The 15,656-nt window shown below is 51.8% G+C and overlaps 1 protein-coding gene across 16 annotated transcripts in view; it reads left to right on the top strand.

Annotated features, from left to right (window-relative positions):
• NCOR2 (nuclear receptor corepressor 2) overlaps positions 1-15,656 on the top strand; it is a 257,821-nt gene that overhangs the window by 118,942 nt on the left and 123,223 nt on the right. For all 16 annotated transcript variants that reach the window (XM_049804508.1, XM_049804507.1, XM_049804498.1 and 13 more), the window contains 2 exons: positions 4,528-4,707; positions 11,159-11,272. In XM_049804508.1, coding sequence (XP_049660465.1) covers positions 4,528-4,707; positions 11,159-11,272 — 294 coding nt within the window. The remainder of the gene's footprint in view (positions 1-4,527; positions 4,708-11,158; positions 11,273-15,656) is intronic.

The following is a 15,656-nucleotide window of genomic DNA, read 5'->3' as shown; positions in this document are numbered from 1 at the left end:
AGGCCACCCTGGTCACAAGCCCACCCTTTGTTCCTGATTTTTTTTTTTTTTTGGCGGGGGATTAATATGAGCACAATTTGAGCAGCCCCGGCCCACCCTGCCTGCTTCGGAAATCTTCTCCAGCCTGTAAGGACTCGAGATGTGCGAGTAGGCAGGAGTTGGAGATAACACCTCTTAATCCCTCCCGGTGCTCCAACAGAAAATGCTGCTGCCAGCTGATAATTAGAAAGCGAACAGACTGTGGAAGAGGTGACATCGGCATCCCCGAATCTCTGTCCTGGGCTTGGGGGAACATCGTTAATGATCTGGTTTAGAAAGACAGAGAGAGACCAGGACTTACTGAAGATGATATGTAGGGCAAACACCGTGGTGCCGTGCTAGAGATCCCAAGGGTCGTCCCAAGCAAGCGGCTCTGTTTGCTCGGTACACGCCAGTGCCACACAGGCACCGACTGGGGGTGTGGAGGCTTTGAAGCTCCACTGGTGTAGTTTTGAAGCGGCAGCCGGTGTGGTCAGGGGATCAGAAAGGTCAAAATGCATTTTGCAGCAAGAGTTAGGCGCAGGTGGAGTGGAGCTACTGCTCTGCCATCTCCTGAGGGTGGGAAACAGCCAAGAAAAATTACCATTCAAGGAGGTTGGGCTGCATCCAGCCGTAGGTGCTGAGCTGACGCATGGCACGGACGCCCTTCTCTATCCCACCAACTCCCGTGAGTGCCCTGGGAGCATTGCGAGGTGGGTCAGTAATACAAAATAAGGAGGCGGCAATGGTCTGGTGCAGGTTCCAGCATGTCCTGGGACCAAGGTTGGGGTTCCCAGCATCTTTTCTCTTGTGGACCTGGTTGCTGGTGTGTCTGAAAGCAGGGACATCGAATTTACCTGGAGGCTTACTTGCTCTTCATGGCATAGATGGGCAGTTGGCTTATGCTTTTCCTTCCCCTCTTTCTCCCATGTTTTTAAAGCCACTGCCTAGCAGCGTGTAGCATGCTTGCTCTGTTAATCTTATCTATGTTAGGAATAAAAGCGTGTAGAAGAAATCCACCCCCAAAGCCTGGACTTGCTCTTTGATAGACTCCTCTAGTGATAATTGTTTTCTTCAGTGCCAGCGTCTCCTCTTGCTGCGGGAAGGTTTATGCAGCCTCTGCCCCCTGCTCGCCCACCCTTGTTATCATATAAATCACGTAATAATAAGGCCAGGGATAAACAGGAACTACAGTAGCTGTTAGCTGTGTATAAAAACAAATCACATGGAAACAGTATAATTACTGAGAAAATATCAACTTGAGTAATGCAGTAATTGTTTTCTTCCCTCCAGCAGATTTATTCCAGCTCTCCCAGCTCATGTTGGTTTCGAAGTCTGACTTCACGTTAATAAGAAGAATTTCACGTTTCACACTGCACTTGTTCAGAGTCTGGGTATGATACTAGCTGAAGCAGGGGAACATATTTTGAGCGGCTTCTTGAGAGTGCTAGGAAACAGAGCACTAGCTGAAATATCTCTGTCCATTAGAGTCCACCCCAGGCTCTGGGTGGACTCTGGCCTTTGCAAACCTCTTTTCAACCCATTTTTGTGATTTAGAAGGGCTTCTTCGTGCCTTGCGTAAATACAGGAGCTCTGCTTTTTGGACTTCACGATTCCTCGGGCAAGATGTGTTGGTTTTTTGGGGGGTTTTTTTTGCCTTTAGTTTTGGTTTTTCCTTCTTCTTGCTGCTTGTCATTTCCTTTATTTAGAGAGGTGCTTGTAAAATGACAGTGACTAGTTATTTGAGGTCCAGGGACATTGCCTCTTTCTATTGCTATAATCATGTAATATCAGATGATGATGGTTTTTGTGCTGTGACTTGTAGCTGTTTCCCTTACTCAGCTTTGCTGCTATTTTACTTCAGATTCTGCAAGGCAAAAAGATAAAAATGTATCCAAAACCAGGTTTCCAAAGGGTTTTGTGTCAAGTAGGAGTTTAAAGATGCCCTGTCTTGCATATTGGCAGACATGAGATAGTATCTTTTGTTTCATGTGCACAGAGAGGTCTTTCCTGCATTTTTGTCAGGCAGCTTGCTTACCTTTAGAAAAACCTACCCACCTACAAGCCACTGCCACTTCTGCTTCCCATGCCTTAATCTGAACGAGATTTTGTGAACACCTGATTTATCTTTTGCTTCTTGTGGTTGTCCTGCTCCTCTTGGCTTGTTAAAAACCCAAACCTACCAAAAGAAACCAACCCAGTTGTGGAGAGCACAAAGCCTTCCTGCTGCAGCAGACTGACCGATTTGGATGTCTAATGCTGGGGTAGAAAACAAGACAGGATCTGCTTCTTGGGATTCTCCAGAAACCTCTGATGTTCTTCTATTTTCTCTTCTGAACGGATGCTGGAAACAACCAGCTTAGCTTTCTGGTGCTTTTATGCTCTTAAGGCTGGATGAGCCCCACAGTGAGGGGGTTTTAGGTTGCTCCTTTGCTTTCTGTCCTTTGATGGCAGCAGTGGGAAGGGTGTTGATGACTCCAGGCTGCATCCAGCAGTGTATCCCCCCTGTCTGGCTTGATATCTCCTTCAGTTACAACAGGATCTAGCAGGGGAGAGGAGGGGGAAGGTGCCAGTGAAGGATGCTGGTGTCCTGGGACATGGCCACTTTGTTGGGAAACATCCTCTTTTGCTTCCCTTTGTTCCAGCTTTGCTGTGGATGATGCTGCCCATCCCTTACGGAGGGGAATAGGACAGAGCTCATCTCAGCACAGCCCCACCAGGCAGGGACTGCCTTCAAAGCCAGGTCCCCTGTGGCTTTGTCAGGCTGTGGGTGCAGCCTCGCCAGGAGGGAGCTCACCGTGCTTCATCCCCACCACCAGCAGGGAGGAGGCCACCCTGCATGGTTCTGCTTTGTGGTAAGCAGATGCTATTGAGATGCCGAACAGTGCCAAGGTGGCATCCGCACGCTCACCATGTCTGGAGTGAGCTGCAACACAGCTGGCGAACAACCCAGGGCCGCCATCCATGTGCCTTGCTAGATGGAGGAGCACAGAGGGGTCCCCGCTGTCCCAGTGCCACCAAGCTCCATCACGTCACTGTTGCCCCCAGAGGAGGACCAGCCTGGGGAGAGGGTCGGTGGGTAGCCCTGGCCACTTGCTGGTGGCCGTGAGTCAGTGCGGAGGGGAGGATGCTCAGTGCCTGTTGGTGCAGAACAACGTCAGCTTTGTCCGCGGTTGCAGGGCTGCTGTAATGAAGGTAGCAAAGTTGTGTGAACTTCTTCACTTGTTCGCCTCCCCCTTTCTCCCCCACCCCAGCAGCTGCAGTGTGTTGGCTGCCCAGCCTGGCAGTGGTTTACGGTTACAAATCAAGCCACAGCTCCTCTTCCTATCCCCTCCAGGAAAAGAAATCCATCCACTCACTGAGCAAATTAATAGATAAACTTTTAATTACGGTGTTGGGTAGCTGCCAGAGAGGAGTGTCCTGGGTCAGGGTAGGCTGCTGGTATGCCGTGATCCCCATTTGTGTGGCTGGTGGCTATTAAACAGCTGCTTCATCCCAGGTGCGTTCATCAGTGGTGGGCAAACTCATCCAGGCATGCAACTTGTGTTTGCAGGAGATGGGCTCCTTCATTTGGAGCTGGAGAGGTGAAGGGTGGTGTGCAGGTGAGGCGCCGTCGCTCTGGGATGCTCATGCGATACCAGCTCGTTGGGCTCAGCAAAGCTGTTGTGTTGCTGAAGGTGAAGCTGAATGTTTTGATGTGTTTTTCCTCTGCCTCCAGCTCATGGTCATTAGAGCTGCTCCCTGTGATGGCCACGGAGGTTATGCTGATCCATCCGGTCTCTGACTTGAAGGATCTTGTTGAGCTGAGAGCCTTTTTACCTGGAATTTGCAAAAAGCTGGTTTTCATCAGTTCAGTCTATCTTTATCTTGGCTAACCTTGCCTATCCCCTTTCTCTCCATTTCTGGATGGACAGATTTGACATCCAACACATGGAGCTCCCCCAGAATTTACTAAGACATGGAGGAGGACCTCCATGAAAGAGATGGGGGGAGTCCTTCCTCCTACGGGCTGCCCTCATAGCCCTGTCTCGTTCAGTGTGGTTAATGCCATTCTTCTGTCTAGCATGGCTGTCATTGTGTCGAAGGAGGACGTGTCTGTGGCTACCTCATTTTTGCGGAGAAGATGTAGCCTTGAGCTAGCTGGCTGCTGAGATGTGAAGGGATGGTGCTGCTGGGAGCGCCTGAATACGGATGGGTTTATTGACCCTGTAGGAATGCAGTTAGCACTGAAGGTGGTGGGAGCCTCTGAGGCTTTGGCAGGAGGAAGAGCTGCTGTCATGTCCCTGGGAGACTAACCTGGTGCTCTCTGGAGATACTAGAGGTTGTGGAGCACTGCGGTAATGTGATCTGGCAACTGGTACTGCTTAGTCTAGCAGGTTTTTTGAGGGGCGTGTGTGTCTCAGAGTGCTGGGAATGGGCCAGGGAGCTGTGGCAGCTGGCGTGGGAGGATGAGAGGAGAATTCAAAGTCTCTTGGGAAAGAGCTGACCTGGTTGTTTTATGCTCCCCAGGATCGTGGCCTGCCTGGCAAACTGGAGCCCGTGTCACCCGTGAGCCCTGCTCACCCTGATGCCGAGCTGGACCTGCTGCCGGCCCGGCTGTCGAAGGAGGAGCTCATTCAGAACATGGACCGCGTGGACCGCGAGATCACCATGGTGGAGCAGCAGATCTCCAAGCTGAAGAAGAAGCAGGTAAGAGGCTGTGGTCTGGAGGGGAGCATGCGTCCTCGCTTCTGCGTGCTGCCTTACGCCCCGTCCTTGCCCACGCGTATCCACAGAGGGGAAGTGGCAGTGGTAGTGCCACCAGGATGTTCTGTGTCTGTGCTCGTTGTTGTGGCATGGGGCAGTTGCTGCTGTGCCAGCAGTCTGGGACTGGTATTTGCAAGACGAGGGAGCTTTGGGAACCCAGCTTGTGGGCTCTTTTGCATGTCGGAGTGCTTCAAAGAGAAAAAAATCTGTCCTAGGTGACTTGCCCGTGGTCATGCAAGCAGTCAGTGGCAGAGCTGGAAACGCAGCCTGGGTTGCCTGACTTGTCCATACAGCCCACCATTACCACAAGGTCTTTTCGTTTTCCATTCCAGCAATTGTCTCTCCCCAGTACCGTTGCTGCCACTATTGTAGTATTGGGCTGTTTAAAACATTGCTGCGATGTCTTAATGCCCCTTCCTGAGCATCCAGTCCCCTTCTCCGGAGCTTTGCAGATCTGCAGCTGTGAGCGGTGTCTGGTCCAACTCCAGTCAGGGCTGTGCCTGAGCCAGGGATTTGAATGTGATCTTCTCGGTTAGTGCTTTACCCCTGCACAAGAGCACTCCCCAGCAGAAGGATTGCCTGCTCGACATTGCCATGTATACAATTACCATAAACCCATTAAGAGATTAATATGACAAAACCTTGGGGGACGTCTGTGAAAAAAACCCACAGACTTAAAGGCTTTCACTCCCTAAAGCAAATCACTTCCCTCTGCGCCTCTTACTGGTTGTTTTATTTCCTTTGCTTGGGGCCAGTTTCTAAACTCCCTGATGGCTGCTAATCCCAAACTGCCCGAGAGCAGCGACCTCTCCCAAGGGGTGTGCAGCAGAAATTCAGGAGTGGAGCAAAACCTCTACTTGGGCTGTCGCATGGGGCAAGTGCTCCTCAAGGATGAGTATGCCCTTGACCTTTCTCCCTATCAGATCTGTTTTCCCATACCAGATACTATCCCTTTCTTTCCTGCAAGACAAAGCATGATATTTTGGTTTTGTTTTCAAACAATATGGTGTAGTTAATGACAAGGACCTTTTTTTTTTTTGTGTTGCTTTTTATCTGCAGAGGTATCGTAGTGCTTAGGGAGAGGGAGCCAAGAGTGGGCAGAAGCAGCTGTGCTGGGGGTGTGAGGGAGCAGCCCTGTGTGTCAGCTTGCAGGGACCAAAGGAACACCTGGAGCGATGGAAACAACAGAGGTTCCTCTTGCTGGGTTTGGTGGGAGCTGGGTGAAGCCAGCCCTTCCACTCTCCATCATAGGAAGCTCAGACAAAATGTTGGTGTCCTCTCTCACCTGGCAGTCTGGCTGCTGGTCCATGCTTTTAACTCATATTTGAGGAAGGAGGTGCAAACCATGATCGTTTCCCACTCTGGAGAAGGGCTTCCAGAGTGGGATGCGTGCCCAGCGCAGCAGTGAAGGTCCCTCTCATGGCAGCCGGGGGGACTGACAATTCTGCTGATCCACTGCCTGACTTTTTTCAGAGATGCTGAGGAGCTGCTATTCAAGCTGACGGGAGCAGCATATGCTCCTTGCCATTAAAATCAAGCTGTCCTTCCATAAGGAAATGGGTTTTTTATTGTTGGCTGCTTGGTTGCTTTATTTCTTCCCTCTGAACGAATTTTATGATTCTTCCTCCCCACAAAAATGCTCTGCTGAGTGGGGAAGAAGGTGAAAGCGGCTGTTGGCAGTAAAAGCATCCCCCCCTTCTTTTTGTGTTTTGTTTTGTTTTGGCACATGGTGGCAAAGTCATTTGGTAGCAAATCCCGCCCCCCCAACATGGCCTCCTTTCCCCTCCAGCAGGATCTTTCCCCAGCCTGGTCCTCTGGCAGAGCTGGCACATCTGTGAGGAAGCATTTTCACAGGGGGTGGGTCCTGCCTGAGATGCTCCGGGAACGTACTGTCCATCTGTACATCTGAGCTGTGTCAGCACAGGAGAAAGACGAGCGAGGGAAAGCAATCAGCCTGAAACAGAATACCACTCCTGCAGGAACAGGCAGCGGAGCAGGGGAGAAATTGTACGCAGCTGGAATATCCTAATGCTTTTCTCCTCTGTCTTTGGGAGGCCTTCTCAGGGTAATTAAATACATTTGTATGGAAAGGCTGTGCAAAAAAAATCCCAACCAACCCCAGTCCACCATCTCTCCCTTTTTGGTTGTTCCAGAAATGGCAAGGAAGGCTCTGCTTGGACTTTGCAAGAAGCAAACGTCTTCAGCAAGCTCAGAAACCTTCCCCAAACCCTGCGCACCCCTGGCAGAAGGCCACCTCCATCAGCCATCCCCCGCTCATTCATGTACCATATGCGCTTAAATCTCTCGCTGAGTCCTCTCTCCCCCTCTTCCTGACAGGGAAGGATAATCCTTATGCATTTATTCCTGGCAGCGGTACCAGGGATCTGAAGGAGAAATAAACTACTGGGCTGTTCTCTGCAGTGGTGCCTGAGCCTCCCTGGGCGCCGAGCTTGGCGATGGGCTCTGCGGGAGTACAACACTCCCACCTGGTGATGGAGGTGGAGCCGGCCGGGTGGAAGAGCTCCAGGGTTTCCCCTTCCATTTATCTCCTGGCTAAGTTTCCTCTGTTCTTCTCCTGGCTCTTTGAAAGTGGTTCTCAGAGATGCCCTGTGGCTGGAAGACTTCTCCTTTGCCCTGGGCAGGTGAAGCATTCCGGTACCCAGGTGATGGCTGCCTAAGGCAAGGCAGCGTGGCAGCTGGGTGCATGTGTAAGGGCCTTGGCTTTGTCAGGCAGGTCCCTTCAGCGTGGGAGCTGGTACGTGTGGGGATGGGGTCTTCCTGAAATGTCACCCACCTTCCTGCCAGCGCTGCAGGCTCCAGTGGCCCCTCTGCAGCGTGTGGGCCAGCCAAAGGGACTCTTACCTGGAGAGGGCACCACCTCCACTTGGAAATGGATTGGCCTGTGGATGCTGTAGGAGCCAGGGCTATGGCTAACGATAGCATCTGGTGTACCGTCAGCATCGCTGCACTGTCTTTCATCTGGGGAGAGGAGGGGGCTTTTGGGCAGCTGCTGCTGGGAGTGGGGAGGGAGAGAGTGTGGAGCCGTCAAGACTCATCTCTCATCCTGCTTCTCTTGCTGTAAAGGTCACAGTCCCAGCCTACCTTTTGTGGCAGACCTTTAAGAAATCCGTTTTGTCCGTGTCTGGGAACCCTGACCTATTTTGCTTTGCCATTTCCAACAGCTCCCAGGGGTAGCTGTCATGGGCTGAACCTGCTGCGGTCAGGTGTGCTGCCTGCAGACCCTGCCCGCATCCTTACCTCTAGCATCTGGCCCTTTAATAACCGTACAGTGTTACGCCACAGAGAGTAGAGTTTAATTCTCTACTGTATTTCAGCTATAATTAGATTTGTATTTTTTCTTTTAACGAGCTGCTTTTAATGAGCCTCCACTTACTGCCAAACTTTCATTTCCTGATACGCCATCAAATCCTCTTGTCTGAAATCACTTACAACACACCCGACCGCTTTGCAGAATTTTTGTGGGTTTCCAGAACAATGTAGCCAAGTTTCTGACATATTTTTTTTTTTAACCCAAATATTTTCCCCAAGAGAAGTAGAGGATTTGACTGATCCCTTTTGGTGGCTCTTTCTTTGGAGCTTTTGGAGTTTTTCACGTGGGAGTGAGGGTGTGTGATGGGGTGCCTTAGGACACTGAGCAAGAGCGGGCAGGTGCCTGGAAGCGCTGCTTCTGTGCTGAGGCTGATGCTGAGAACTGCTTTGCAGACTGTGGTTTCAGCCATGGCTCCCTGAAGAGCTCTTGTCGCCTTTGCATGGCGGTGTTATTTGGGCCACCTGAGAAACAGCCATGGTTGAGAAGAGAAGGGAGCTTTGGGGCTGTTTCATGTGTGGTTGGAGCCTTCAGCAGAGCAGTGTGGCTCTTCGTAGGCAGGAAGGGTTGGATCCCTGCAGTGCTGGGGAAAGTTTGTCCCCTTCCAGGGTGCAGGTGGTCTGAGCTGGCTGATCCCTGGCTGTCCTCACATGTGGCTGGAGTAACCCCTAGGCTAAAGCCCCAAGGTGGGGCATGCTGATGCCTATGTGCGGAGCCTGGGCTGTCCTGTTTCTGCCAGAGCCTGCTCCCCGGCCAGGATGATGCTCAGCTGTCTGGCTGGCAAGAGTGGCTACTTTTTTGGCTATATCTCGGTGTTCCCTATGCTGCTGCTTTCCCCTGTATGGGAAAAGATTTCCATCTGTGGGGAGGTGGAGCATGAGTGGAGCCCACAGCATGGGGTTGCTTCATCCATTGAAACACATTTAATTTAAGGGATGTGAGTTTTCTCAGCCAAACCAGTAGACCTATCTGGGTGCTTAAGTGTTTTCTTGGACTGCATCCTACAGCCCTAGTGTTGTTGAAGGTGTTGTCAGCAGGAGCAGAAATGATCTGAAGGAGGAATAGGTGTCCGCCGCCTTCTCGGACCACTAGATACTGCTGTCTCTGCGAGGACAGTGGTGCGCTCGCCTCTAGTGCAAGCCGACTGCTGTCAATCCTAGGTGCATTTTCTTCCTAGTACGAGAGACTTGCTCGATTTCCCCCTTGTTTCAACAAGGGATGCTTCAGCTGCAGGAAAAAAATACAAAGATTTGGAAATTCCAAGCTGAGCAGTGAAAAAATCATGGGCGTTTTTCAACAGCCGCTCCCTCTCCCGTGCCTGTGCTGCCCCACAGCTGCAGTGCACGGCTGCGCTCTCCCTCCTCGCAGGGAGCCCGTGGTCCCAGGAGGAGCCTGGAGGAATCTGTTATTTCCTCTTTTGGCTGAGCAGTTCCTCAAACTTACTGGAAGGGCTCAGATGTATCCTCCTGACTCGCACCCGTCAGGAGAGCCGGAGGCGCAGGTCATATGTCAGATATATCCGCTGATCACGGTGATATTCGAAAGCGCTTTCTTAGATCCGCTGCTTTATAATTAAAGTTTGCTGTGACGTGAGTGGCTCACAGATGGGTAGGAACGCATTAAAAGATTAGTGATCTCTAAAGGTGTCTATGTGGATGTGCTCCCTTCTGCTTCCCATCTCCCAAGGGAGCAGTCAGCATTCAACTCAGCTTTGGGGCTGGGTGCATTTTACTGCATGTGTGGTGGGGACGTGGTGGACATGTTCAGGGAGCAGCTCTTGAGCTCCTGCATGTTTCTGCTGTGAGTGGGAGTGAAGCTTGGGATGAGACACACACCTCGGATTGCGTGTGTCCCAGCACAGGCAGACACACGGAGCTGGAGGGGATGGTGTGTTGTAGTTTTGCTGCACCTCAGAGCCTAGATACCATGAAATGTGGAGCTGTGGCAATGCAGTAAAGACTGAAAGAAAGCAGAAGAGCCAACAAAGTAAGCATTTTGGCACTGCTGTTTCTGAGGGCAGGGTGCCCAGATGATGGCCATCCACCCCTACTGGGCTTTCTCTAGTTGGAGCCTGGACTTAATTGGTGGTTTCTGCTCAGGACAGCTTGTCCTGCGTGAATGGAGGAGAGAAATGGGTCTTAAAGCCACCTTCCCAGGAGAGTGTAATGGCTGACTGCTGGAAGGCAGCTAATGCTGTGTCGGTGCCCTGAGCGGCTCTTCATGTGCCTGCCAGGACAGCCGGAGCCACATAGCGTGTTCACGCTGCAGGCATTTGCGACCTGGGTACTTGGGCTCTCTGTGAAAGTTCACCAAAGAGTACCTTGGTGGCCCATGTCTGAGCACTGTGCTGTCTTCTGCAGGGAGTCCTGTAGCTCTTACTTGCCCTCTTGAGCACTTTGCATCTCTCACCTGGGCTGGGAGGCCTGCCACGTGTCCCATCAGGCTGACTCTGACCAAAGACATCAGCTTTCACAGTGGTGTTGCCTTCTCTGCCATACTTACTGGCTCATCTGGCTGCACGATGCAGGGGCAGTGGGTGCACAAGTCATTTAATCGAGAACAGTCATCCTGAGGTGTCTCCTCCAACCACAGCCTCGCAAGATAACGCCGAAGGTGGAGAGCAGTCTTGCTGCTCGCCCCGCGTTCCTCCACCGCTCCCTGCAGCACGGCGGCAGCTCTGGAGGCAGGTAGCAGCAGGGAGCTGGGCTGGAGCTCTGGCTCCCTTTAAGGGTTTCCAGTAAAATCCTTATTTCTAGCTTCAAGCCCTCTCCAGGAGGCTCGTTCAAGGCAGGTCCTCATCCTCCATGCCTAAAAAGCACCAACCCACCCGCACGGGGCCGGGTGCCTGGGGCAGGACAGTGCTGCGCTTGCGTGGCAGGGGATGTTACGCAGCTCTCCTCCCTCGCCCTGTCCCTCCGCAGCCTGAGCCTGCCCGTGTCTCGCAGGAAGCCTTCTGCCATGGCGGTTTCTGCCTCGGTTGCGGCACCGCAGAGAGTCTCGTGTGGATGGGGACGGCTGCGTTTCTCGCTGTGACTCACCCTCCTCCTCCCCCCTCTCCTTCCACAGCAACAGTTGGAGGAAGAAGCAGCCAAACCACCAGAGCCTGAAAAACCCATCTCCCCCCCTCCTATCGAGTCCAAACATCGCAGCTTGGTACAGATCATCTACGACGAGAACAGGGTGAGTCTGGAAACGATGGAAGTACAAACGTTGCGATCGTGCCGTGTCACCGTGGCCAGGGACGGGGAGGTTGGTAAGGGGTAGGTGAGGGATTCCCCTGGGCGAGACCCCTGGGGTGGAGGCCGTGGGAGGTGGGGAGATGGAGCCCGTTGGGGACGGTGATGACAGAGGGCTGAGCTGCGAGGAGCTCGCTCTGCTGTGTGGATTGAGCACAAATGTCTTCTGAAGAACTGCCTGGGGGGTTTCCTGCGATCAGCCTTAGATTTGAAGCGTTCAGGAGATGCTTTAGAGCCCTGTCTGTTAAATAGCTTGTTTCATCTTCTCCCCCAGGCATGAACCTGGTTGAAAACTGCCTCAAAGGATGGGCTGTGGCATGGTGGGGTGGGCTGCATGGATGGAGGGGGACATTCATGATGCCCCAAAACTGGCAGGCCAGCTACGAGCTGTCCTGCCTTCCCCTGAGCCCCCCAGGCTGGAGGAGAAAGGAAGTAGATGCAGCCATGGCTGGATTTGTGGATATTTGACGCTGTAAATAGCATTAGCAAAGGTCAGGCTGGCATCCCTGGCTCTGGATCTCTGCCTTGACCGCTCATTTGTTGCATTCAGCCATTGCCTGTAATAGCAGCCTGAGGAGACACGGATTTTGCTGTGTGCTTCGGAGCGATGCTAGGAAATTGGGCCCTTTGGTAGATAATCAAGCATATTCATTTTCATTTAGGTGTTGGATAAAAAGGATGATTTTGCATAAAGGGAAAACTACCAGTCGCTAATTATTTTGAATTGCGAGGCATGCGATTTCACTGGGAGCTGCAGAAATCCAGGTGCCCAACTCCTAAAAAGAAAAAAAAAAAAAAAAAAAAAATCACATACCCTGCGCTCCCAGGCAGTGCAATTTTCCTGGTTTTCCTTTTTTCCATCTGCTTCTCTCCCTGAGCAATAGGAAACCCAACACTGGCACGGTCTGTTGTGCGAGTGGGTGAAGACTGAGGTCGATGTGTTTGATGCATTAGCAAGTGCCAGCTGGTGATAGTTTTACAGACACTGGGCTTTAGGGGCAGGTGCTGAGTGTTCCTCAAAGCTGTTTTCCCTGTGGCATCACCAAGTGCCCTCTCCAGGGGTCTTGGGCTAGATGGCTGTGCCTCCTGTACAAGTGGTTAAGTTAAAAAAAGAAAAAGGGCGTCTCAAACATTTTTATTCCTGTTCCCTTGAGCCCCATCCTCCTTGGACACTCTCATGTACCTGGACCACGTTACAAGGGGAAGAAACGGGTGAAGGTGCTGAGGCAGGAAGGAAAGGTGATCTCCAGCCATTGCGTCCCAAACGGCCTGCATTGTAGCAGCCCCCGTTAGCTGGACCTGGCTTGGGACTGAGTGTCCTGCCAGACCCTTGTCCTGCTTTGTCACCTTTTGTCTCTGCCCCTGCCTGCAGCAGGGTCACCCTTTCCCCACCATCTCCCTGAGTCTCCCCTCACCTCCTCCACAGCAGACACGATACACTCTCGAAGCCTCCTCTGTGGCTCAGGGCAGTCCCTCGGGGTTACTGCCTGATTCCACGGGTGGTGACAAAGAGTGCAGAGGTCAAGCATGAAGTTCTACATTTCTTCTTGAAAGTGCGCAGCCGTCATACCTTGGACACTGTCACATACAGTGCTCAGAGTTGGTGGCATCCATTTGTCAGCGTGCCCGACTTTATTCTGAGTTATGCTGACCCTCGAAGCCAGGCTGCTACCAGGAGTGTTTTGCTATTAACCTTCGCGATAGGGTGCTCTCATTCCAGGTGGGTGCTCAGCAAGCGAAGGTCATGTCTGACACCAAATGTCTGCATAACTTCAAATCTGGCTCTGTGTTCGAGTCTGCCTGATCCCTGGGATGGGTAAATGGTGATTCTTCCCCTGTTCTTGTAAAGTCCCCTTGTGAGTAGCGTGTAAGCAAGCCTGTCTGTGGGTGGGAGACTCAAACCAAACAGCCCTTCCCTTCTGCTTGAGAGAAACCATAGCAGGCTAGAGGGAAGTTCCTCCTTTGAAGAAGGACATGATCTATTCACAGGCAATGGAGAGTTGACAGAGCCTTGCTGGCCCATTGTAATGGCTGAGGCCAGGCGATGGAAGGACCCTTTTAAGTACCATAGCAGGGAGATGCTGAGCTGCCGGCTGCAAGGGGAAGGGTGTGCTGAGCCTTGCCAACAGCATTGCCCTTGGCCACGGCTCCAGTAACAAAGGTGGGATTCAGGATGCAATCGGCCTTCTAAAGGGCATCCCTGGGCTCAGCTTTCAGCCTCTCACCTCTGTTGGACACGTTTGGGATGCCTTTTGGTGATGACCGCTCTTCCCTGTGGGGCCAGGTGGAGGAAAGCTGGAAGAGGAAAGGACGTGGGAGCAGTGTCATTTGGGATCGTGGGTGGAGGAGAGTGGCTGGTGATCAGACATTGGGTTGCTTTGGGTGGGTTTGGTGGCAGCAGACCCTCCGTGTGTACCCAGCTGTCGTGTCGGACGTGAGGAGAGCTCCCGGCATGCTTGTGCTGACCTGCGGCTTTGCTGCAGCGTAACGCTTCATTGCAAGGTGAGTTGGTAGGAGCAAAGGGCCACAAGTCAGATGGAGACATATTGATTTAGAGTGGGGAAGGTCACTGAGCCAAATTTTAAGCCTTTCTGGCTCTTCCGTGCTGCAGAAAAGCAGTGAAGTTGGATGCCTCGAGGTCTGCTTGCAGGAAAAGCGGCTCTAACAGCTGAGCCAGGGCTCCAGCCTGTGCACAAAAGGAGGAAAAGCCTCGTGTACTCGTATCGCTCAGCTTGCAACTTGCTTAAGGGAGGCAGTGCGTGGTAAGAAATGCAAATAAAAAGAGGATATTCAGGCCTTGGGAAGAGGTGAGAAAGCAAAGCACCCCAGAAGAGCTGGCAAACTCTGAAATGATCTTTAAGGAGCAATACTGTGGAAGGGGCAGAAAGCCAGCCTTTGTGCCTATCCCAGAGCAGGTGGGAGGCAGCGCGCTTCGTGGAGGGGCTGTTGCCTGGCTCCGGTTTAATTTTTCATGAACCGTGGGTCTGTGCTTCACTGAGCACGCGGGTGCCACCATGCCTGTTCCCACCGCTCCTGCCAGGCTGTGCCGGAGTTGCACACTGCGTGCAGTTATACCCCGAACAAAGGAGACACCAAAAGTGGTCCATGGGAGAGAAGAGGTTACATGAGGACAGAGCAGCTAGAAATGCCAGAAAATCAAGTTAGCCAGCCATTCTGTGACCTACTTTCTTTTTGGCGATAGCTGTGGCTTTGCAGGGGTGAATGGTTTCTAATTTTAGCTTAAGTTTCATCAGGGAAGTCTATATATTTTTCTCACTGCCGAGCTGGGTATGGGTGAGGGGTTGGGATGCAGGTCAGTGCTGGCCTGTATCTGATTTTCTCAAAATTCAGGTTTGCTGATGCTAAACACCCATCACACTGCTTTTCCCTCTTGTGACCTACTTAACGGTACGATTTGAAAAGTTCCTCGGCGTTGGAAAGGATAATTGTGGAAAACGTGACCTGTAATCCCCTCTTGCTACACTCTGCTGGACAAGTAATTGATTTCTAGAAAAAAAAGTTGACTGTACAGGTTCTGTTGGGGAAGAGTGGAGAGAAGCTGCTCTTGACTGCAGTGAAATCCTGTACTATGAGGCTGTGTTTGCATTTGGGAAGGTTTTAGGAGACTTAGATTATAGAGAGGCAGTTGATATTCAACATACAGGTGCCTCCTGCCCTCAGTATGTGCTGACTGGAGCCACTTTATCTTGTCTCCAAAGATGAACTGGGAAGTTGCACACAAAAAAGTACCTTTTGGGAAATGTTTGCAGTGTAACACAGAAAAACACGCGTGTGTGTATCCAAGCCAAAATTTCAACTGTGAGTGCAAACTGTACCACTTCTGAAAGGGTATATGAGAATGGAAGTTAACATTTTTGGTACTATCTGTAGACTAAACTGAGAATAAACAGTGGGTAGCATTTTCAGAAGCATCTGAGTCCTATTTTCAAAAGTGCTTTTTAGTCCTTGAGGAGACAGAAAGATGTTTGCAAACAGCGATGGGTGCTAAAATCACCAAGATCATTCAGAAGGTGCAATGGGGAGCTCAGAGGACCGTTGTGGCTGCAGGATGCATGGGTGCAGGATGGGGTGCATTTGCCAGTTCCCGTCACCCCTTTCTCTGGGAGCTGGGTGCTAGCAGGGTGGTGCAGAGCTATCTGGGGAAATCAGGTCGTGACAGGCATTTCGGTTGCTGCTAGAGACTGACAGCAACGTAGGCGTTGGGGATCTCCTAAAGTAAACTGTGTGAGTGACCTTTAGCGTCTCCGCTGTGGGGCGAAGCTGATCCCTGCTGGGTCTGGCACCTCTAAGGTGGTAGCTTTGTGGCA

Source organism: Accipiter gentilis, chromosome 7, assembly GCF_929443795.1.
Source record: "Accipiter gentilis chromosome 7, bAccGen1.1, whole genome shotgun sequence".
NCBI classification, from domain to species: Eukaryota; Metazoa; Chordata; class Aves; order Accipitriformes; family Accipitridae; genus Astur; species Astur gentilis.
The sequence above is the reverse complement of the archived record's forward strand: the minus strand, read 5'-3'. Positions and strand labels throughout refer to the sequence as shown.